Source organism: Agelaius phoeniceus, chromosome 10 (genome assembly GCF_051311805.1).
Source record: "Agelaius phoeniceus isolate bAgePho1 chromosome 10, bAgePho1.hap1, whole genome shotgun sequence".
In the NCBI taxonomy this organism is placed as follows: domain Eukaryota; kingdom Metazoa; phylum Chordata; class Aves; order Passeriformes; family Icteridae; genus Agelaius; species Agelaius phoeniceus.
The window spans coordinates 10,668,830-10,693,494 of NC_135274.1; the positions used below are offsets into that span (position 1 = coordinate 10,668,830).

At 39.9% G+C, this 24,665-nt stretch overlaps 1 protein-coding gene across 14 annotated transcripts in view; it reads right to left on the reverse strand.

Annotated features, from left to right (window-relative positions):
• The window catches only part of DOCK10 (dedicator of cytokinesis 10), a 145,271-nt gene that overhangs the window by 15,321 nt on the left and 105,285 nt on the right, over nucleotides 1-24,665 (reverse strand). For 11 of the 14 annotated variants that reach the window (XM_077183865.1, XM_077183864.1, XM_077183868.1 and 8 more), the window contains exons 24-47: nucleotides 23,715-23,833; nucleotides 20,952-21,021; nucleotides 19,090-19,203; nucleotides 17,932-18,003; nucleotides 17,392-17,538; nucleotides 16,269-16,352; nucleotides 13,594-13,690; nucleotides 12,942-12,986; nucleotides 12,316-12,491; nucleotides 12,073-12,189; nucleotides 11,019-11,130; nucleotides 10,190-10,311; nucleotides 9,990-10,104; nucleotides 9,757-9,823; nucleotides 8,976-9,023; nucleotides 8,228-8,329; nucleotides 7,233-7,357; nucleotides 6,746-6,858; nucleotides 5,865-6,002; nucleotides 4,190-4,372; nucleotides 3,534-3,644; nucleotides 1,935-2,150; nucleotides 1,184-1,241; nucleotides 759-857 (exon numbers count right to left, since the gene is read on the reverse strand). In XM_077183865.1, the coding sequence (XP_077039980.1) occupies nucleotides 759-857; nucleotides 1,184-1,241; nucleotides 1,935-2,150; nucleotides 3,534-3,644; nucleotides 4,190-4,372; nucleotides 5,865-6,002; nucleotides 6,746-6,858; nucleotides 7,233-7,357; nucleotides 8,228-8,329; nucleotides 8,976-9,023; nucleotides 9,757-9,823; nucleotides 9,990-10,104; nucleotides 10,190-10,311; nucleotides 11,019-11,130; nucleotides 12,073-12,189; nucleotides 12,316-12,491; nucleotides 12,942-12,986; nucleotides 13,594-13,690; nucleotides 16,269-16,352; nucleotides 17,392-17,538; nucleotides 17,932-18,003; nucleotides 19,090-19,203; nucleotides 20,952-21,021; nucleotides 23,715-23,833 (2,650 nt within the window). The remainder of the gene's footprint in view (nucleotides 1-758; nucleotides 858-1,183; nucleotides 1,242-1,934; nucleotides 2,151-3,533; nucleotides 3,645-4,189; nucleotides 4,373-5,864; nucleotides 6,003-6,745; nucleotides 6,859-7,232; nucleotides 7,358-8,227; nucleotides 8,330-8,975; nucleotides 9,024-9,756; nucleotides 9,824-9,989; nucleotides 10,105-10,189; nucleotides 10,312-11,018; nucleotides 11,131-12,072; nucleotides 12,190-12,315; nucleotides 12,492-12,941; nucleotides 12,987-13,593; nucleotides 13,691-16,268; nucleotides 16,353-17,391; nucleotides 17,539-17,931; nucleotides 18,004-19,089; nucleotides 19,204-20,951; nucleotides 21,022-23,714; nucleotides 23,834-24,665) is intronic. The other 3 variants (XM_077183862.1, XM_077183860.1, XM_077183866.1) reach the window with 3 other exon arrangements.

The following is a 24,665-nucleotide window of genomic DNA, read 5'->3' on the forward strand; positions in this document are numbered from 1 at the left end:
TTTTGAAAACTGTTTAAAATCACCCAAATTCTTCACTCCAGCTACTATAATCTTTATTCAGGCAAAGTCTTTTAACACTACTGAACTGTCTCACAAGTGTTGCTCTTCACAGAAAGCTTCCTTCTAAAAGGATGCATTTTTTCCATTGTGTCCACTGACACTTCCAAATGTATTGAAGGACTATAGTCTTTCCATGTTTTCTCTTCACCAGATATTTGCCCTTGACCCTGGAAATTGCTCTTTGTGGAAATTGCTAACATATCTCATGCTGAGAATTACTATGAAATACAGATTTCATAAACTAAATAACCATTGGCATAGAAGCATTAAAAATATAAGCCTGCACTTTATTTTTAAATAAGTATCATAGATTTAAAATAACCCCTTTATCTATACTAAGTTACATATGGACAACCAGATATTAATTCCATCCCCCTGCCCTCCCAGCTTTGGACAGCCAAGGAATTGGACATGGATTTGCATGCTAAACACCAATTGACCCAAGAGGGATTTTCCTGCAAAAGCCCATAACCAGAGACATTCTGAGCAATCCATCAAACCAGCCAAAGAGCATCAGGAAAGGAACTCAGGATGTTTCCAACATTCCTTTCTATAACAGCCTCCAACATGCACTAGAAACAGGTTTGATTTGGTTGATATCTTTCCAGATCAGCTGGAAAACAGCAGTTGGATCTCCTATTGTTATTTGGATCTCCTGTGTTATTTGACCCACAAACAGGCACGGTTAGAGCACTCACTTCCTCCATTGTGAGTTGTTAGTAACACATTACTATCAGAGACTTGAGCATCTTCCAGGAGCATACGTGAGGTACAAATCTTTTCCATTTTCCAGTAACCTATGGTATTGTAAGATGGTATTAGTATACTGCTACTGGTATGTGTTAATACATGCATATTTAATAACAACAGACTGACAAATGAAGCATTCTCCATTAGCACTAGCTTGCTAAACATTTAATTAAACCTCTTTACACAAAACACAATTTCACTGTTCCAGTCTAAGACAGAATTTATGATATATTTTAAAAATAAAACATTTGGGAAGAATTCTAGCTGCTTTAAGAATATTTTACATACAAGGAAGGAAAGCAGGATAGCCAAAAATGATTTTGAACAATAATATTTATGGATATACAGTTGATTTTGGATATGTTGATCTTACCTTTTCTCTTCAGGTACTCTGCAATGAGAGCAGCAATATGAATATAGCACATAGCAGCCTGTAACAAGAGACCAACAGACATGGATATGTTAAAGCAGCCTGAATTAAAGCATACATGTGATAAGGAGCATATACTTTCAGCACTGCCAAATCATGAGGCAGAAAAGGGAAGACAAAAGTAATCTAAGAAAATAAAGGATTAAATGATGAAATTCTCTTCAAGTGTGAATTTCACGAGGTGTCTTACATAAGTGCATAGATTTTCTCAAGAAACTATTAAGATGACTTAGTTAATAAGGTATCCCTAGGTTAGGCAGTGGAATTTTGCATCACCCATTTAGTCTTTGATGAACATGGCAACACATTATAAGCAAAGCTCCTCTCCTGGGCCATAGTGAGGGAGAAGAAAATCCTTTCTGTGGGTTACTCACTGCCCATAACCTCCTCCACACCACAGCTACTGTGCCTGTTAGGGGCAGGCAGCAAAGATGCCAAGGGGACACTGCCCTCAGCTTCCCTGTCTGCCAGTTTCAAGTCTTTCTGCAGCATGTATCAGGCACTCAATGTCAGGCAAGCTGGGATGAGCATACCACATCTCCAGGTGTTTTCAGACCTCTACTCTGATTTCAAATATATGAGAGACACTGTATGATTCTCTTAACTCACTACTGCTATCAGTGTTCCAAACCCCTTTCATTAGAACAGCTCAGCCTAAAGACAGCTGGATTTCCTGTTCATTTATTCACATTACCTCTGATAAATCTCCATTTCTTGCATGAATCTTGGCCATGCTTTCGAGCCACGTCCTGCGCAGCTCAGGAGTGCTGGCATAGGAATTGGCCAGGCTGTACTGCAGATCCACCAGCATCTCAGGGTCCTTCTCGTGCTCCTTCATCTGAGCTGTGGCCATCAGAACCGTCCTGATGCGCTTGGTCAGATCCTTCACCTCTGCTGGGAAATTAACGTTCTTTGGGAAAGATAAGCAATGCATCACTGAAACCATCCACAGAGCCCCATGCTGCACCCCCAAACAAGACAAAGCTCTGCTTACAGAGGGCCTCCATCCCCTCCCTAGCTGGGCAGGCTTTGGAGCAGTCACAGCTCCAGAGCATGCACACATGGCACACAAACCCTGGGTGTTTTTTCCTGATGTCTCACAGGATGGTCCAAGTCCGTCACCTGTTCCACTGCCACGTCCAACAGCCCTGCTGAAGTCAGGGAACTGGAACAGGTGCTCCTCCATTGCTTTCTGGGTCCAGAACTGGACCCTTGCACAGTTTCCTCTGAGCAACAGCACCATGTGCTATAGATAGTCCTGCTTAACTACACTCCCAGCATGTTTCACCATGGGAATAAAGCACAAGTCTGGCTCCTGACCTTCTCACACTGTGCTAGATTAAAACAGAGTCCTTATATTACTCACACCAGCTGTTCTCAACATATTTAGCTCAGCTCCTCAGTTTTTCTTTTCCAGATAAGCAGTGAAATGCATTTATTTTCAGACTTATTTCCATCCTTTGTTTTGTTTAAAAGCAAAACATTCAGAAAAAGTAAATGAAATTCAATACTCCCTCCTCTATGTCACACAGAGATAAGCAAGTCACAGAAGCAGTGTGACTGACTGCAGTGCTGTGAAATCAAAGCTGGACTTCAAAAACAAATAGAATTGTAATGACATCTTATCAGATAACACACTGAATTACTTCTGCTAACTATCTACCAATTTGCTTATGCTAACTTTAATAATAATCTCAGTGGAGATATCCTAAAGTCACCTTCAGGAGAACAACACCTCCAAAGTATAAAACTGAAAATGCACATTGACATGTGTTTGGACAAGAATTGTAAAAATTAAAAACCAGAATATTTTTTCAACAATTTCTGTATAGACAATAACTATAATAGCAGTAGTAACTTGTCTAAGAGCCAAGTACGCCTTCAGTGAGCTAGCAAGGTCTTACAAAACCCAACTGTTGTGCCTGTTTTTGCTACACATTTACTGAACAGAGGAAAGGGAGCAATTGTAGACTAAAAATTGCTTGTTAACTGCAATTGTGTTCCATTAGTCCCAATGCATGACCTCTGACATGAGGCAAATGAACAAAATAAGCAATAAATAACAAATAATACAATTTTCAAATAAAAATATGTTTGTTTAAATATTATTTTCACTTATTAAGCTTCTGAGTCACAAACACGTTCATGAACTTCAGATTGCCTGAGAAAGGCACACTATGAATGCATAAATCACTGGCTAATAGAACCAACAATTTTATTTACTGAAACACTTGCTCCTGTGAAATTGTTGACCTTTTGCAAGAGGTAGTGATTGACAAAAAATGTTTCTTACTTTCATCTGCTTGTCTCCATTAGCAAAATTATTTATAATTGCGAGCGAATGCTGAAATCGAGATCCGCCAATCCCGGCATCCGCTATCAGCTGGCTCACTGCCTTGATGAGCTGCACAGGGAGCAAGCACAGGATGCAATTAGCAAAGAAATCAAGAGTTTCAGAAGAGTTTTTAACCCCTGTTTTAGTATGACTTGATGTACTTGTAATTTCATACAGTGTAATTTCATACCTCTCCTATAAAGGTAACATGTACAGAGACTGTGAGTAATCTTTCAAAGTTTTGTAGCTGCTCACATTTGCAGTGTAAATATGTTAGTACTGGACTTTACATGTCTGTTCCTGTATTGTCAGATTCTGTTTAGTTCCTTCATCAGCTGTGCTCCAACTGCTGCAAGCAACACGTGAGTCAAGAATAGCCACTAATCTGGCAATGCAGATACATTCACAGCTGCTGTCTCTCCCTGGAGCAGAGCTGAGCAGCCCAAGAACAGCAGAGAATCCAGTCCAACTTCAGACTTGGCAGGAAAATCAAGCTGCCACAGAGAACTGCCTGTCTGAGGACTGCAAAAGGATTGCCTTGCTTCAATGTATTAAAAAAAAAAAGATAAAAACTAATGCACATCAGTTAAATATTGATCTCACACTTCACTTACCTGTAGATGGGACCTGACTATTGATTTCTGCTTGTTAAATTCAAAGTTCTTCCTCATGAAAAAATAAAGAAGAGCAGATGCTTCTGTCTGAGTTGAACGTGACCTATGGTTACAGCACTTCAGGATTTCATAGCAGAGGGAACCACAAAGATCTGCTTGTCCTTGGAAGAATGCTGATGGGAACTATTGAAAAAAATGTGTGAACATGTTCAATTCTACTCTCAGGTCTTGGTGCAGTTATTCTGAATTAACAATTTTTTTAACCTTTCAGTAACTCTCCCACAGTTATTCATACCAGGGTTTAAACAAAGCATAATCCCACATTCAAATTAAGATTAATTAAGAACAATACTCAGATTTTCCTACAAACACTGTATGCCATCAAACTGGCCTCTAGGAAGCCCAGAAGCAGCAAGGAATCTGCCAGGAATGCACAACAGCTAGCCAGGAAAAGCAGGGGGAGTTTTGCACAGATATAAAAGCTGTTCAGCAGAAGGAAAATACTTTGAGTAGCAAGGTCAGTGAACTTCCAAAGGTCAAGGGTTTGAAGAGCAGGAGACAACAGAGGAGGGTTCTTCAAATCATACCCACTGTTGCCAGCAGGGTGAATGTAACAGAATGAGGGAGGAGAGGTGGAAATGCACACATGGGCTATAGATCTTAATTACTGCCTGAGGGGTTCTGCTGCAGGAAACACAACAGATCCCTGCTCCCACAGAACCATGAAGGGAGAATGCAATCCCAAAAGCTACAGGATAAACGAGAAGGGCAATTCTGGAGACTTATTCATTTTCCCCATTGCATAGAATTCTTCTATTCCCAGCTCTCTGGGATGTCATTTAAAGCTGTCTGTGGATGGTTTACTTCATATTTCCCCCATGTGCTCCAGCTGCACTACTGGGAGAAGCATGATTTCCTCTTCTTTCCCCTGAGACAACAACCAGAGGGAGGCCACATGCTGTAAACTCAGCTACACTCCTGTGTTTCATAGAAACACTTAGGAACCAAGGCCAGCCTTGCTTATTGTCACTTCCCCAGAGCAACTGTTATGTGAGTGGTACATTCTGGTTGCTTTCCAGAGGATCTCATCTAGCTCTGAGACTTGGCCATTGTGCAGCCTTTGCAGCTAGCATCAAGTGCCTTATTGACCATGCCAATTTACACAAATGCAAGGCAAGCAAAGAAACAGTTTGACACATATCCATACTGTTTCCTGTGTTTAAAACCAGGTATTTGTAGAACTGTATTAGTGTGGATGAACTTTTGGTGAAGTGTCTGGAATACTCTGCTGCTGGTTCCTCTGGGGACAGCAGTAACCATTCACTGGTGGATTCTGGAAACCAGGTATCTGCCACAAGGACCACAGACCTCTAGGGTTTCAAGCTTTCATCCATAGGTGGTAAAAGCAGGAAAGGCAATGGATAAACCATAGAGCTGGACATCACTCATCTACTTACATTAAAACTTTCACCCTCTTAGCAAATTTTTCAATTTCAGAATAGAGCTGTTTTTTTAGACATTCTGAACTTCTTTCATTTAATCAGCAATAAATCAGACTATCTTTGTCAGGAAGAAGTATTAATAGAGTAAGTTCAGAACTTTTGCCAAGTGTCCAATTGCCCCCAAGCTGTACTTGCTGTAACATATTGCCAGGCATGAATAAACCCAGAGTTACCTTGCCCACAAAGAGCCGGAGAGCAGCAAAGACGTGTTTGAGAGCTGCTGCTGACTGGTTGATTTGCAAAAAGAGCATGTGTGTGTCAAAGACCTTCCTCATCAACACATTCTGACAGTCAGATTGCTGGAGCTGCCTCTGAAAAGTTCACAGACAAGACAGGACATTGTGGTTATTGAAGTGAATAAACAGGAGAAGGATCTGCTGGACTTACCTCAGAGTGCTCCTAGAGAGATGCTGTTTTCAAGGTAAAATTTCTGCAGATGATGCTTTCCCAGCCTGCTGCAGACTCTGGCAGGTTTTTGAGAAAAGCAATTGCTATTCCTGTACTACTCATGGATTTGCTATGCCTGTACTACTCATGGATTGCATACACTCTATTTAAGGGTTAGGCTGACAGAGAGGGAGCACTAAAATGCAAAAGGAGCTGTTTGCTGTATTGTGGCTCTGAGACCTTCAGCAAGTCATCTGGGCTTGCTGAAGCAATCTGAGCAATTTTCAAGGAGGCAGAGGATTCACCTGCTGACTTGCAGAGACAGAGATAATAAGCAGGTTGAAAATCTGTTGTTGAAAATCACTGAAATCTAGTGAGATAAGCATGGCTCAGAAAAGGTGATGTAATACTAGATGCAATACACTTCCAAGAGCAGGGTTGTACATAGCCCTGGATATGTAGGATGTTTTTCTTCCACCTCTTTCTATTCAGTTTGGGTACTATGAACCAATTCCCTTCTAAAAGACCTTCACTGAGGCCTGGCATATCTTATTTCCCTATTCTGCTGTTGGACATTTCAGATTTTCTGTGTGCCTGCTCCCCCCAGGCCTTCCTTTCACCCCATATCCCACCAGTTCAAGCAGCAAAGAAAACCAGCAAAACATACCTGGTGATTCAGAGTGTAAAGACACAACAGGTCAAGGATTATGAGGGAAACTTCTGTAGCAATGTTTGCCTCTGTGTCTACATACTGTACAATGTCTGTTTCGTTGGAGGTGCCTGCAGCATAAGAAAAGAAAGATTAAAAACAATCTTCTGAGTGTCATTAAGGATGATTAATTCTGCAATCTCGTCCTTAAGTCTCATCACAGCAGAGATGGGGTCCTAAATGCACTTTTAACCAAAGTGGTATTTTGAAGAAAACTGCTCATAGGAGATGAAAGGAGAAGAAATTTGAGTCAACTCTCACCAGCTGCACCAGTGATGAGAGTACATCCTCTGTTTCAGTTCATCCCCAAAGGAGGGAAGAAACCTGACTGGGAAGTGGGATAGATGACTCCAATCTCATAATTTTAAGAGCCTCTGGTCAAGAAAAGGCCTGATCTAAATCCCACAGCATTCCCCAGAGGGAAGTAAATAATTTCTGTACTTACTTGCAGTGCTACTGTCAATCATCTGCAAGAGTTTGGGGTTAGAAAATGGATTTTTGCCCCGGATTATTGGTAATGTTTGAGATCTGTGGTGCTTGTGGCCATCGTGACTTGAAGTAGAATGCATCCTACAATTGAAAGGTATCATTAAGATCAGAAAAAAAGAATAAACTACTGTGCCTATTCAGAATTTTCCATGTCAGTTCCATGCAATGCTTCTCAATGGCTAATTAAACAAAATGAAGCAAAATTCTTCAGAGAAACGAAGATGAAGGAAGTCAGTGGGGTGGACAAAACAAACGTGCTGTGATTTCTTGAAATCACAGGGGACAAAACTTCCATTAAGCACTGAAAAAAAAAGCATTAGCTTTTTCAGGCTGATATTTATAAAACTGTCTTTGGGTGAAGAAAAACTGAGGTAAGTTCTGTTAACTCAGAATATAAGAAAAATATTTACTGTTCAAGAAAGAAATAATACAGTTTCTGTGAGGTGAAAGAAATGATGATAAACTGACAATGACAGTAAAAATACATGTGTGCATATTCATGTGTTCTTTTAATCCTTTTTGATGCTGAAAAACACATCATTAATTTATAATGAGAAGCTTAGAACTAAAATACCAATGATTATTAAGTTTTGAAAGGATTTTATATTTTATATTTGTAACTAGTGTAGAATTCAGGAGGACTTAACATCTCAAAATTCAGGTAAATTATTTTAAAATACACTTCCTGCTACTTCTTTTAAAAATGTAATTTCATGAATTTACATGATTAAAATTATTCTAGGACAGAATTACTCCCTGAACACAACACGAACCAACAGCTTGTAAGTCAAGCCAGAGAGACTCAGCTTTATTACAGTTTAAAGCTCTGGGGCCTCTGAAATTTGTTACATATTTTGTCAACCTCTTTTCAGTCAATGACAGAGTATGAAGGCTGGAGGATGAGAGCCCAGGCTGGGGGTTTACAGAGTTAGGAATTCAATGCACCATTACCATTGTGAGAGCAGCCCTGATGCCTGGCCAGAGGAGTTTGAACCTTTCAGAGTTCCATTATTCTGGGTGGCCTGGACAAACTTAAAAGCAGCTGCAATTTTCCTGTTAAGAGAAAGAGAAAATAAGTGTTGATCTGTTATGAAACCTGACATTGATTTTGCCATGTCCCTGAAGAGTAAATGCAGGCCTGACTAAACCTGGTGTGGAGCAAGAACTAGTTCATCTGGTGACCTTTAATTTTGACACTGCGTGACATATAGACAAGTTCACAGCAGTGATATAAAATTAAAAATGAAACATGAGCTGAGACAAAGCGTGCATTCCACATTTCACAGCTGAACATGATGTCAGGGAGGCAGGAGATTTTTTTTATTGCTGTGAAACAATTATCTATGCCCATTAAAACTAATGTTTCCATGACATGGATGGAAACACAGTGTTCAAAGTTCCCTTGTTTGGCATATGCACAGAAATGTGGTCAAGAACGGCCCCAGTATTTTGGGTTATAAATGCAATAATGGTTATCACATCATGCAATTCATCCTTTATAGCAGATATTTACTCAGATATGCAGAACATCACAACAACATCATTTGCATAAAAGAAAAAATGAAGCATACATCGGCTTCAGTTTCACAAAGAAATTCTTTCAAGAGAAAATTGATGGATACGCTGTTAATCTCATTTAAGTCTAATAAATGCTGCAATATTTAAATACTGCAACACAGAGTCTGTAATACAGAATTACCTGACAATATTGCGTTTTCCTAGATATCTGAAGTTTTGCAGACAAACCCTGAAAGATAAAACAACACATTTTATGCCTATTAATGGCTTTGTACTTATGAAAAAAATGCCTCAATGAGACCTATGGTACATGCACCTGCTAGTAAGCAAAAATAACAGAATGCAGCAACTCCCAGCCTAGGGACACACGAGGTGTGGCAGCACTTTGCACACCCCTGTTCTCTTTCTCTGCAGTTGAAAATTTCTGCCTGGTGAGAAGGCAAGGCAAAAACCCAGCTGCAAAAGCATTGCTGCATCACCAGCTGAAGGTAAATAATTCACATTTCAACTACAAGATGGTGAGGAAATTCCAAAACCAGCTACCTGCTGGATTCTGCAGGCATGCATAGATTGCACTGAGCAAACCACCCTGGGGATGGAAAAGCAGGTCATCCTACATTATAGGACTTTCCTTATGGCTGGGAAGTTTTGAGGAGCTAAATACTTTCCTCAAATGAAGGACAGAATCTCAACACCAAAGGGGAAACTAATATGAAAATCTCTTTTAGAAGGAAGACCCAAAGCATTATGACCCTTGTTCATGGTAATTACAACATATTGGAGGATATGTATCTTATTAATAATGTCTCATTATGACTTTGGAAGACTATAGCAAAATAATTTAAGATACCAGAACTATCTCAGACTATTTCAATAGGTGGACAAACCCAAAGAGGAACTGTTTGCAGCCAGCACTTTAGAATATTCAACACAAACATCAAACAACCACAAAGTAAACTTACTCTAAAATGCTGAAAAAGTCTGTTATTTCTGAGAAGGGTGCTCGCAACCAGTAGGAAATCAGTGCATCTAAGGGGAGATATTAAAATATATTATGTATCCATTACAGGGAATTAAACTTAGCCCAAAGCCTGTAAAATACACTGATAATTATTCTAATTTAATGCTCACTTGGATTCAGTACTCACAGTATTTTACAGCAGCATAAATTAAGTAGTGAATGCACAGTTTTTACCTTCTGAAATGGTTTTCATGATGTGAAGGAAGCACATCAGAAGGCTTCTAGTTTCAGCTTGATCCAGCTTGTCAAAACGAAGAGTTGACCCAATCAAAGACAAAGGTCTCATGATCTGTTGAGGTGACAGCAAAGGGCCTCATTAAGCACAGTGATGGACTCCCACCTCGAGCAAGCGTTCCCAACATTTGCACATGTACCTTTTCACACGTGTCAGTTCTCTCACTGTTTTTTTCATTGGTACTTGGGTTAGATTCAAGACTTGCTAAGGAAGCTCTGGAGTCAGCATGGTTTGCTGCAGAGATAGCTATTGATGAAAAGGCTGTAAATGAAAGTCACAGCAAACATGCTAAACTAAAACATTTATGGATACAAAAACCAACAAAAAAATGGAGAACTTAAAATGTGTCACATGCTGGATTGAGACAAGTGCTTTGAACTTCCAATAGCAAAGCTATTGATAGGTATGTTTAGTACTGAAAACATGCAACAAGTTGAAGTACAACGATTCAGTTTGCCATTTTTCTTGGCATTAAAATGGCCTGTTGCATTCTGTAAGAACTGTCCTAAGGACAGAAAAATCAGTGGAAAGATGCCTGAATTCATTTCCTTGAATTTTGAAATAGAGTTGGAGGTAGTGAATAAAATAAGTTGCGTTTCTACTCTTCTGTTAAGCATGGACAAACTAGGAATATTTGCCTCCATGAGACATCAGGAGTTTTCAGGGGAAATCTTGAAACTATTTTTAACTCAGGCAGAGACTACAAGAATGAACTCAGGCAAAGGGATTTCTTAGAGCCTGAATACTGGCATCATTCCAAAGCAGGAGGGTAAGTGAAGCAGTGGAAGTAGAACAGCTTCACAAGAGAAAGTCAATCCAAAGACACCCAAAGGGAAGAGAAACATGGCACACCATGTTTCCCTGGATATGGTATAAACAGAATTCCTCCATGAATTCTAAGCAGAAAGCACAATGGATTCAGATACACACAAATCTGCCTATGTGTCTGTTCAATCTGCCATTTGTACCTGCAATAGAGTTCAGAACATCTTTGGAGAAGGAGGTGTCCACAGAGTTTGCATGTTTCATTGCTGTCTGGCTCTGAAACCCGCCAGCCGTGCTTAGGTCATCCCTGGATCCCTGTATTTGAAAGAAACAGAACCAGCTCCAGTACTCCATAGCATTATCCATAACTTGGATAATGACAGCACACCCAGGAGGCTTTTCTAAGAGACTGAGTTTGAGAACCTACTGCCAGTTGTTTTGACATGACAGCCTTGAAGGATCAAGGTGTGCTGAGCAGTTTCCTGCAATATGAGGCTTTCTCACAGTGGAAGCTGTAAAGGACTGGTCAAGTCTAACTAGTGTTTGTTTCTGAAGCATTAACACAGCACTGGGAAAGCAACATTAATTGCCATTAGCAATGCTCAAATGAAATGGAATTTCATTTGCTGGAAGGATTGAAAGAAACAATACCTCTGCAGAAATCTGCTTCTAGTTTTGGAAGCAGTATGGTTATAACATATCTTCTGTGAAATAAACATATTCTCCAGATGTGCAGTTTAAAGCTGTTTTATGATGTTTCTGTACCCCTTCCCTCCTTCAGTTACTTGTAAGCATTCCCTCTGCCTCCTGGTATAGCTTATGGTCCCTCAGTTGCACCATCTTTGGCACAAAGCAATCCTGCAAAGACTCCATGGGCAATGGGAGGTTTACTTTACACCACTGTGTCCCAGCCTCCTGCCTGAGGACACATCCTCAGACCCCAGCCTGTGGCACATTGGGCACATTGTCTGGGGCTCCAAATCGCTAACCCTGAAATTCCAGCCCTGGGACAGCAGTGTCCTGGCTCTGTTCCAGACCCCCATTCTGTTTCATGACAGTACAGACTCCCAGGGTTTTGCAGGTGCTCTGCAAATTGAGACCTCCCAAATTAAACTTTGCAGATGCAAATATATCAGCAATTTCAGAAATGTATTCTGCTACCTAACTGGTGACCAGCATAAAATTGGAGCTCTTCCCACTGGATCACACTGGCTCACTTTGATCCTTTCAGTGCTCCAAGAAAACCCCAAGGATTACCTGATTGGAAGTATTGATATTGAAGAGGAACATGTCTTTCATGTAAATCCTCGGCATATTGTCCAAAAGCATTCCATAGAGTGGCATATACAGGTTTGCTATTTGTGCTTGTTTTGCCTGAAAATAAAAGACACAACATAATCCTCAAGAAAGCAATAAATGCATAGCAGTGGCTAAGGAAGTTCCATGGATGTTCAGGTGCTGCATGAGCAAGCAGTGGGGAAGGACAGGCAGTTTCTTTACCGGCTCAGCGTATCGGTCATCGAACGAGTGCTTGGCCATCAGGTTTTTCAGCACGGCCAAGGCCAAGTGCCTGATGTCCTGGTCCTCTTGCAAGGCAAAGCCAACCTCCCTCAGCAGGACTCCAATCAGGAAATGCTTACGGCAGAATTCATTGGTCAGTGTGTACTCTGGAATGTCTTGGGGCAGAATGGACAGGAGTGTTTAAATTAATATATAGGTTACATACATCCTGCCCATCCCCTTCATTTTCCAAATGTTCCATTGTTAAACCTTGAGTTCCTGGCCTGACTGCCTCATTTTACCCCTTCCTTTCTCAGAATGAATGAATCCAATATAATTATCTCCCAAAATCATGCAGTTTTTACTATTTAATTATAAAAGATGATTTATATACATGAGATGATTCCCACATGAGAATCTCAGCTGTTTGCTCATTAGACTATTGACTTCTTGGAGGCACAAAGTCCAAATTGTTGTTCCCACATCCTAAGCTAGAAGAGTTCTAGGACACAGAGGTTGAGAGCAATTCCACTTCTGAAAATGAGAAATAACTTTTGTCTAAGATTTGCCACAATGCAGTGGTCGAAGTAAAATTCTGCTCACTGATTCAGTCATATTGCTCATACCTGATGTTCGATATTCCTGTGCTGATTCTGAAGGCGTCACAGTGTCTTCATTTTTCATAAACATAAGAAAATGGGCAAAAAAACGCAGTTTTTAATTATTAGTAAAAAAAAAATTGCTTGCTTTTTAAAAAATTTGACTCCAATTTGAACTAAACAGCTTCTACTTTCAAAAAGAAAGCCCTGAGTGTCAAAACTGAACTCGTGTTTTGATGCTGAAAACTGAGGTAAAAAGGAGACAAGAGATCATTTTTTGTTTCTCTCCCTTCCTGCTGTACCTGTTGAAATCCTCTCCTAGTTTACCACCTCCCAAGGCTATGGCAGTAGCTTTACTGATTTAGTAACTCAGTCATCACAAAAATTCCAGATAAAACTTCCAGTAAGAAGCTTCCACCTCCCACCCCCTGAGCTGCCAGAGGTTGCATTTATTTACAGGCAGGCATAGTAAAATTTTATTTTTAACTGAAAATTTATTATTTTTATTTTTAACTGAAATGTTATTTTTATCACACTGCTTAAGTACCACACCTGAAAAGCTGTTGGGGGCTTCTGAGCCTGATGCACAGACATGGCTCTGGGGAGAGTTATTTATTACCTGCTCTTTGAACCTCCCAACAATTCACTGTGGCACAGAATTCCCCTGAGGGGGCCTTACCAGGTATGTTTGAAGACCTTATTGGCAGGCACAGAGGGATGAAGTGCTCATGGTGACAGACTTCTTGGAGAAAGTCAAATTTGAACTGGTGCAAAGTCTGAAAATCACAACAAGCAATGGTTCAGTTCACATTAAAACAGAGAAAATGGTGAGACAGAGCTTCACTACTTACCTCTACCTCAAACTTCACACTCATACCCAACAATGCAACCTTAGAGCTTGCTATGCCAAGCTGCACAAACAGTAAACATGTGGTTTTCATCTCTGTTATCAAAAGAATTTGTCTCAGACAAAGAAGCTTTTTGGATTTTTAAACTATGATTTTTCATTGAAGATGAAGCTACACTGGGTCTTTTGATGACATATACCCTAGCATTGAATCATAGTGAGGTATCTTCTCCAGTCCACAGACATTTTGAACCATCATAGCTGTTATGACTTTTGTTTTAAATAAAGTTTCAGCCACACAGGTCACACCCAGAGCTTCAGTAGCAAAAACTTCCTCTGTTGATGCCAATGAGTTCCACCTCCAAGGGATTTGGCTAATATATAGTTTTGGTATTATTTATTTAATATCTCCCTTTAAAGAAGCCATCCAGATAATTTCTGGAGCCTTGCACCTACCTCGAGAATTTATCATTCCTTCTGTAATGATGTGATATTGAGCTATAAAGACAATGCACCATTTCCAGCAACACATTTTTATTTCCATCATCTCACCTCACTGTTCTCAGTGGCCAGGCAGTCATTCAGCAGCAGGGTTACTCTGAATGCCCTAACACTAGAAAGCACTTGTAAAAGTCTTTTAATTTGCACTAAAATTAAATTGTAGCATTTCTGCTGCCACCAACAGGCTTGGATACCCAGGAAATGCACTTTTCTGAATCTACCAAGTAGGGGATGGTAGGGAATTTTCTCCTAAAATATTTTCTCCTAAAATATATTGTTTATTGCCCTGTTGTATCTCTTCAGGAATACAGCATGTTAGCTGGACATGCTAATGGCAAATAAAGAAGTGAAGCATCTGAAATGTGTTCCCCAAGAGGAACTGTGACATTTTGAGGGAGCACAGCAATGAACTGATTTCTAATGAGGTATTTCAACTTTTAAATACATGTTTCTCAAAACAATATTTAAATGTCACCATATGGAATACCATAAGGGACATTTCCCTGGAACAGAAATTATGTTGCTTTATCCAGAATTACAATATATTGAAACTACACTGCTACAGACTGATACACCCACAAAATATTCAGGCAACAATATACACTTAAATTTTCTGAAAAGACAGGTCAGATTGCAGTATTTTCTTTTGATACATAAATAATCAAGTTAAAGAGGCAAAAAACACAGAAAAAGAAATCTTTCAGCTTAGGCATTGGACTGAAATTAAAATGATGCAAGGCCTCTCTCTCCTTGAGTTCAGAAATCTCTGATTTTATTTTGTGACTATTGTTTCCAAGTGGCACAAAGCTGCTCCAGCTGCACATCTGTCACAGCTCCACAGTGAATCTGCTTCCACACACTGGCAGATGGGTCTGGAGGGATGCTGGCAATGTTCACACACTTACTGCCAAGAAGGTGCTAAGTACTGCTCTGCACACTGATTAATCTTAGGCTTTTCCAGTGACCATTAATGGGCTTTTTTAATTAAACATCTGTTTTTGTGGCTGAATGTATTTAGGGAAGTCTGAAATGTGGAAACAGTTTTCAGATTGCATAATATTATTTACAGAATTACAGACTTCAGGCTATGACATTAATAACTGAGAGACTCCATTCTACAGATGTTCCAGAGATTAAGGGAAAGACCTGAGTTCAGAATGAAGTTGGTTTTAGCAAAAAGCAAAGCAGACCTGGAGTAATCTCAATCTTCAGCTACAAATGCACATATTACCAGTAAAGAATTATAAAAAGCTAATGGACAAAAGCTTTGTTAGCTTTCTGAGGAAAGATGAATCATTCAAAGTGTATATCTTGACTACACTGTGTTACTAAATATATGCTCAAACTCTGGCATGGAAGAGAAAACGCCTGTGACTCATCCTGATGGATGAAGAGCAAAGGAGTCATGCTGAATAATTTGGGGACCTCCTGCTGTTTGAGATTTATTGTTCAAACTGTATCAGTGACTAGTGCAGGTATTACAGATGAAATCCAGGCTGCAGGGAATTTTACTCATAGCCAGCACAAGCTAATTTGGATTAGATTTACCTTCTTGCATCATCAATGAGGTAAGACCATGGCATTCACACAAAGCAAAGATGTTACAAGCTCACTTGAGTTTACACAATGATAACTTTTTAATATGCTCTTACTTTATTCTCCTCAAAGAAAATTACTGCTGATGATATTTATAGGCAGATGTACTTTCAAAAAATTAAAGCTTAAATTCAGTCTTTTGGATTTTTTGGTCTGAGCAGTCTGTGCAGAGTCTGCTTATGCAGGTCTCACTGAGTAGTTGTTTGAACATGGCTATTTACTCCCAGAGAAGGGGGCACATGGATATTAAACCCAGGAGGTTTTAATCCATATTTACTCTAAATGTTTTCACTGACTTGAGTTCTGAGCACAGGGAAGTCATGGAATCATAAATAGTTTCAATATAAAATACATTCTGCTAGTCAGTCACTCTAGAAAAACAGACACAAACAGATAAATCAGAGCCATACCTTGCTATCTCCAGCCCCAAACATACTTATATAGTTGTTGACCATCCTGAACACAAATCCACGATCCATAAATGTAAAACAGCGCTAAGAAAGGGGGAAAAAAGAATTACTATTTTATAGAAAAAAACCCAATACATGGCCTCAGTTACCAGGCTGATCACTTTTGTCACCTGCACACTGGAATTATGTGCACAGATGAGATAAGCATTAGGCAGGTCAAGGAACATCAGGGACCTGGTGAATCTCCCTTGATTTTTATATTTGTTTTCAGTAATAATGAATTAATCAAACTTTATTTTCACTGTGTCTCCAGCCTAAAGCAACCACCACAATGCACTGGAGAAAGCTGCTCTGGTGCAGCCACTCCTGTGGGGCAGCACTGCATCCCCCACTGGAGGAGGCAGCTGAGCTGAGCATCCCCTCAGTGACAGGGCAGGGACTGGGGAGGAACCAACCCAGCCCCAGTGCTCATGGTCTGAGCTGTGCTCTCTCTCTGGGACCAAGTGTGACACTACATTGCTTCCTGGTGAGAACACAGCTCTTCCTGACTGCTGGGGCTAAATATTGTCAGCAGGTGTAAAGGTTTTGAGGGCCTTGGTTCTGCAGTTACTGACATCTTTTCCTTGCAGACTCAGCCTACAGGTAGAGAATGCAATCTTGAATTCCCTCCTTCTCTGCAGTTCCTGAACTCTGCAAAACTAGCAAAGCCTTCTGCTACACACATTCAAACATGGTTCCTTGATTAGGAACAGTTAATCCACCCACAGTCATTCAGAATTACAGCATTTAACAAAAGAACATCAGCTTCAGTCTAACTCACATTCCTTACCAATTGTTTGACCCATTTGAATATAAGGTAAGAATCTGCAAAACTTGAAAACTTTGACTCTTTAAGAGCATAGACAGAAATGAATTAAAATTGCTGTAGAGCAGATTTACATGAAGCTCTTGCATCCTCAAAGACCAAAGGCCATAGAAAACTGAACAGTCACCACTGAAATTGGGAATTGAGCCATCTTCACTCAGAATTGGTTTTATTCCCTTTGACTAGACTGGACTGGTCTGGAGCTTGTATTAAATATGGGGAAGTAAGTGCACGTGCTGTAATGCCAGAACACCTCACCTTGAGAAATCTGGCAGTGCTGTAGTTTGCATTCCTGGTTTCCTCAAGAGCATCTTTGTACTTCCAAACAACATGGTCTGCTAAAACCATCACAAGTGTGTCCAGCTCAGTTTGAAATGATTCTGGAAACCTCCGAGTCCGAGAAACCTAAGCAGGGAATAGATCATCAACTGAAGAGTGCATGATGTTGCACATCAAACATTCTGGCCAAGAATAAAGACAATAAACCACTGGCCATTCTATATAGAAGAAAAATATTCCTAGAGTTCCATGGATCTATTCTGAGCACAAACCCCAAACAGAAGAGTCTGGTCCATAGGCAAATGGGAAATATGTCCTCAACCTGTCTTTGTACAATCAAGAACAGGTTTGAGCCTAGCAGGTAAGATAATGTTTTTGTAGGTCAACTAAATATTTTACCAAGTATCACAGGATTTATTTTATTGGCCAGCCAAGCAGTTAGGTTCAAGTACATTCAAGTGTATTTGCCAGGATTCTGCATTTTATATTTTCCCTAAGAGATTTTGTATATAAACTTACCTTTATTTTGTTTGTATCAACCAAGTGCTGTGCCATTGATTTTAAGATGACTGCAAAGAAGAACCAGGAATGCTGTTCAAAAGAAGGAAAAGAGAGCATGAATAATGATTACCTGATAAACACCTTATGATGCATCACCATTCCTTACAGATGGATTTTCATGTCTTGGTAATGCACAGCGTTAAACACTACGTGACAAATAAATTTAAAAATCTAAGTGCCATGTATTTGAGTAACACTAGATCATGTCCTTAAAAGAGGTGAAGCCATCTCAGGCATTTTGTCACTGTGGCTTTTTGCAATAAGGAGCCTCCAAACAGCACTCCTACAAACTCCCATTCCTACTGAGCACTGTCTTCATGGTTTGCTTGCAGGGACTGGCAGAAAGGTGTGATGCAGAGAACCTCAGAGAATAACGTGCCCTGTGAGTTCCAGCAGATATTTGGTAATTTGGCACAGAATAAGATGGTACTTGAACAGAGTGGTTCTTCAAATACCATTTGAAATGGTGAATAAGTATGATACAGATTAATGTCTCAGGATATATGTGAAACAAATACACTCCAAAAGCTTATACATTGAAAAAAACCCCAAACCTCCCCACAATAAACCCAACCACAGGCACTTTTTTGTGGCTGGCCCACCATTTCTACAGGTTTTATGCCTTTTTCAGACTATTTTTGCTAATGGCTCAATAAAGAAAATCAGAACTGGTTCATTTTAAACAGGTGAACACATTTTTTGTCTCTGGGAAGTCCTGGGCAGCTCTTGTACCATAACCCAGAGGCACAGGGACAGACCTTACAGATGTACGAATTTCATACAGATCAATGTTTTCCTTGCATCTTCCAAGTTAAAAATTAAAACAGAGTATCTTAAAAGCAATTACCCACATCATACTGTGTAAGAATTAGGTCTCAGGTTCTGACTGAGCTGTAATAGACAGGAAGAATTTTATTATGCAAACCACAGCATCCTGAGATACGTGTTATGCTGAGAACCTGCAGCAGCTCTGCTCAGTCTGACTGTGGAATCACTGCAGGACATGATTTGGACAAAGGTCATACAGGGAAAAGGAAGAGGAGAAAGAGATAAGTGAGTTTCAGGCAGAAAACCAGTAGTAAAACTACAAATGTGCTAATTCAAGCTATCATTCACCTTTAAGACCTGCTTCACAGTTACTTGTTCATTTGACTTCAGCAGCCCAGTCACATTCTTGGATAGCTCCTCATGGACAGTTCTTTCATCAAATGATTTGGTCCTGAACACATACTGGAGAAAGAAAAAATGAAAAATTTCAAATGTCCATTAAAACAAATACAAAAAAGCCTCAGTAGGAGATGATAAATCATTTGTGTACCACTAACAGCTGACAATCTTTGCTGCCAAAAGATCTTGAGCAAACAATCCATTCACATAAAGTTTAATTTCCCTGGAAGTAATGGCACAACCCTACAGAACCTCAGTTTTGAACACAGCATCCTGTTGATTTCAGCTTAATGTGAATCAAGAGGAAATTCTGCTTAAAATCAGAGCTATCATTTAATTCTCAATAGATTATAGGATCCTGACACCTCCAAACTGCCTTTCAAGCCATTCCACCTGGGAAGGAAAGAAAAGGCAGGCAGAGGAAGAGTGCAGGGTTTTCCACCCACCTAGTCCAGGTCACGTCTCACCTGCTCCTTCCCTCCAGTGGCAACAGCTACTCAGAGCTGGTAACAACCCCTCATCCAGAAGGGTATAGAGCACCCACTGCAGCTGACTGATGGGCAAAATTACACTCCTTGTAAAAACTGAGCCCCCAGGGGAGGAATTTACCTACCAAGTTGCTAGGAACTCATAAACCTACCATGACTCAACAATTTAAGCTAATAGCTTGGTACCACTGCACCTTCCCTAAAGCAAGAGCTCTGACAGGGAATCACTTGAGATTAAAAATCTTTTCAATACAACCAGATTGGCAAAAGAAACAAATATTTCTTGAAAACACATTATTAATATTCAGCTTTGTTTCCACAGCAGATGCCATAAGCTTCTCCCTGTGCAGTTTGGCACTTCTGGGTCCAGTTATTTAAGTCAGTGTAATTTCACATTATTGCTGCATTGTGAGTCACAATTCTCGACTTACTTATTCCCAAAACAGCATTTGTAAAGTAGGCATTTGTTTCCTTACAGATGGAAAACAAAGAGATTACCAGTTACTGAGTTTTGACTGCTGCTGGAAATGAGAAAACAGACTAAGTGGACTTATGGTGTAACTTAATGATCACCTGAAATTTCAAACATTATTAGCTGGTCATGTAGTAGATATCTACTGCAATTTTGAGAAGGTATTGAGTAGAAGAAGTTTTAATACCCATTTAATTAACCTCATTTACATGTTACATAGTTTATTTATTTTGGAGCCTGAAGAGCTCTGCTGGACCTCAGCAGAATTCTTCTGTGCTTAAACTGGGGTACTTGAGACTAAAATTGAACTACTGAGAGGCTGAGGTGCATGACCTGTGAACACATACATTCATACAGACTGCAAGCAGCATCAAATGTCTCTACTGCTACCTGTAGAGTTGAAGTTTCACAATCTTTCATGTTAACTGCCCCTTCCCTTCTCTCAAACCCTGCACAGTGGGAAATACTTGCTTTAGCATCATTTCAAAGACTGACACCCTACCCTCCCAAAAGCTCAGTGGTAGTACATTTGCACCAGGTTTTGGCTCTAAAATGTAAGTTCTGGTTATCAGCTGAAAGCACTGCAGCTTCCCCCTTCTGTGCTTGCTCAGCTTGGTGTTCTATGGGACAAAAAGCTGCAGCAGCAGCAGAGACCTGAGCAGCTGCTTGTCCTCAACAGAAGAGTTTTAAAGTCTCTTAACCAGAGTCTCTCAGTGGTAGAAAGTTATGATGCAAATGCAGAAAAAGCTACAAACAAGTAGAACTAAGAGTAAACAGGAAAAAAACCCACAAAACCACCAAACTCAACCCATCTCTCCACAAAAACATGAACATTTCAACACCGGCCGTACCGTCACGTAAGAATTGATGCAGTTGTCTAGTTGTTCTTCATGGCACTTGGCAACAATGTTGGTAAGGACTCTGCAAGATAAAAGCAGAACAAAAATTGAGCTACTTTTTGTCATAAGGCAGAGGAAGTCTTCTTGATACTCACATTGTACTGTTCTTGTAAGCTCATCTGAAACAGTGCATGAGGGATGTGATCCAAATGATGAATAACATGTGCAAAATCTGCCCACTGGGAAAAGCCAGTCATTTCTTGGGCTTTCCACTGCTTGGACTGTGTTGTTATATATGCATTTGCTTAATATTGCACCCAGTGTTAAGGATAATAATTGTACTGTCACCACAACAAGAGAAAACATTAACTGAACTTTATGCAGGTCTTGGATACGTAGGGATAACAAAAACTACAATATTTTAATGAAACAGAGAGGCAAGAGCACCTTTCTCCAGGAATGCTACTTGCTAAATTCTCTCAGCCCTTTGTAACTGTGCAAATCCCCTGACACTCTGCTCATGCTGGCACAGCTGCTCAAAGACAAGCCCAGGGCTGGGCTGCAGCCTGAGCAGGTCCCTCTGCAGCACTGGCTGCTCCTGTCCCTGCACCCTCAGCACAGACAAGTGAAGACACCACAGACAAGCTTGGGGATCAGCCACAGAGAAGAAAATTGCTTGGATCACACCAAGCTCAAAAACTGAGCTCACGCTCAAAACCTGAGCTCCTACAAACAGCAGGAAACTGTGAATTTAACTGTGTGAAAGTGAGAATGGCAGCAAAGTTTTCTCTTCAATTTGTATCTCAAAACCATCCTTGTTTGAGATCCTCCTGTTCCAGAAAACACAAATCTAGGCAAGAAGTCTTCAACTTGACGATATCCTTTCCTTTTGATTATTGGGAGCTCATTTTTTAAGGATAGTTAATATAAAAAAGACTCTGCAATTTTATAATCTTATTTTTATGTTAAAGAATTCAGGGTTAGGCATAGTAACAGTATGACTAAAATAGATTAATAATATGGCCCACATACAAGTGCTCCTTTTGACTGTCTTGGTGATTTGAATGACTTCTGGCAATTCTTATTATTGGATCCAAAAGCTTTCTAAGTCCCTTAAGTATTTTAAATTTATCTCATTTCTTGCTTTAGTAGGAGAAGCAAAACTTGTAGCAAAACACAAAATCTATGGAAATTATTTGTGGGCATTCTGATCTTTTAACCTTCATTATGATTTGAAACTGAAATGAGTTCTGGCAAAAATGTGACAGAGAAATGATGACATGACTGGGCCCCCAGACAAGTAAATAACCATGAGTATGAGAGGAATAATGTTTCCTCCACAACATATAAGCCAATCCATGCTCTCATTCTGTTGTTGTTGCTTTCAGAAAGTTCAACACAAGCTGCTTCAAGCTATTCAGAGCAAAACACAGTGTGTATATATAGGACACATCAATGAATGAATGACACACAGCAGACATGCATATTCCCATTGGCATCAGCTCTGCCAGCACAAAAGACAAGACACCACACATGCAAGAAAAACACTGAGAATCCTTCTTATTTTCCTTTTTTTTGGGCCAGGTGTGTGTATAGTCAAAATTTGAAGCATGGAAAAAAATAATATCCTTCCATTTTTCCATCTAATCATTAAACCTGTATTTTAAACAGCTGCTTCTTCTGCAGCATCTTCCCAGCCAGTTAACTGATGCTGAAATTCTACCCTAGGACACAATTCATCATTTTCTCTAGACTTAACATCAGTTGATTTGCTGGCCACAAAGGTGTCCCCAACAAAGGTCTGCTGGCCTCTCTGCCTTTAAAAACGTGTGCAGTGATGAAATCCCACACACTTATGAGGAAAGGATCTTTTAACCATAGTACCTAGCTGTGGTAAAACTGGACTTTGCCCTGAAAAATGATCCTTTGATAAAGCAGATTGAAACTCTTGCTTTCCAAGGCTAAGATGGAGAACTCTGCTTCCTTGTTCCTTTAAGTTCCCCTAAATAATCATTCTTCAGGAATGAATTCTGAAGCACAGTGTGTGGAAGGAAAGGAAGAACACTGACAGCAGATCAGTCTAACGGGTTGCAGAGGACAGTGGTAATTTTTTCCTAGTAGGAGTATTGTAGTCCCCATGTTTAGCTGCTGGAGGAAGGACAACAAAAACATCACTATGGACACAAGTAAATGCAACACAACTTTCTGCCCTCCTGCAGAGACCAATAATAATAATCTTGCCAATATTTTTTTCCTGCTGCCCTGATTAACAGCATCAATAAAGACAATTTCATTATGTGAGGGGTGAGAGACTCAGCAAATCATTGCAGTTGTTTGCCTGCTCTCTGGAAAATGCTTCTATTGCTTTTCAGTTATTGCTGATATATTCTAATTAAAAAATGCCCCTGAATGGTGTGACCTGGTTCCATCTGCACTGGATGCAGCAAGATGTTGAGCTCTCCCCGTGCTGAACTCCACATCCTCAGAACCAAGTAGAAGCCAAAGTTGAAACCCAGCTTTGTCAGGAAACTCTTAGGGGCTCAGGAATGAGACCTTCCCCTAGGATTGCCTCAGGGCAATCAGACATCCCCACCATGGTCAATAATTTCCAGCCACATGATCCCAACACTTCCATGTGCTATTTGCAGAGCCCAGTTCTGGGGGGAAGCAGCATTCTCACCTACTGAAGTCTAAATGAGCAGCTATAACTGGACTAACATCTGCATTTGTGCTCCTGAGTGAACTCTGTACATCCCACAGGAGTTACCCAGATACCTGGTCACAGCTGTTCCAACTTCATCATCACTGTTTTGCACCAAAACCCAGAAGAGTTGGTTCAGGACCACAGGAAGAAAATTCATAATCACATGGATCTTCTCAATCCTCAATAAATTCTGCAAGGGAGGTAAGAAGGAAAGTGAGAGACTTTCAGTGTAAGCAATGAGAGCTGGCAGGAGCCAGCAGGTAAAATGCAGAGCAGCCACTGGTAACAGCAGCAGGAAAACAGGGCAACCAAGTAGAGAACTGGCTCCCCATGAGGCTTATTTTAAATATGACCATCAACACAACTGTAGGTATTGTCCAAATTTCAGAATTCCAGTATCTTGTGCTATACTGACTTAAGGGCAAGAAAAAAAAGGAGAGAAACCAAAACCAATTTTTATATTTCACTAAGGATACTATCTGAGGGCAATAAAAGAAGTCAACTCTTTCCAAAATACGCATTTTCTAGTATTTTTACTAGAAAATGTATAGTATTTTATCTCTTTTATTTTTCTTTTTTTTTGACGCAAAGATCTGATAAATGCAACATGTGGTGGCTAAAATACTTCTGTTAAAAGCACAGTGGTAAAAATGAATATTAACACGCTATCCTGACATTATTATCTTCTCTAACCAAGGAAGGCACTGAGCTTTTAATAAAAAACAATAAAAAACAAACAAACTCCTTTGAATTTCTCCTATATTTTTATTTCAGGCATGTCCAAATAATTCCAGAACTTCTAACAAAGTACTAACAATTCATAAATAAAAGCAAAATATCCTAGGGAAGATTATTTACTATGGTCATATTGCATAGTTAATTCCTTGTTGCATACAACACTGTCTCTGTTTTCTAATAAATTCAATGGAATATTTTCAGAAGGTAAACTAGAAACAGCAGATAAAGAATGGTGCAATTCTGGTGGTTTAGACAACCAGCTTACTGACTAGCAAGTTTTAAAG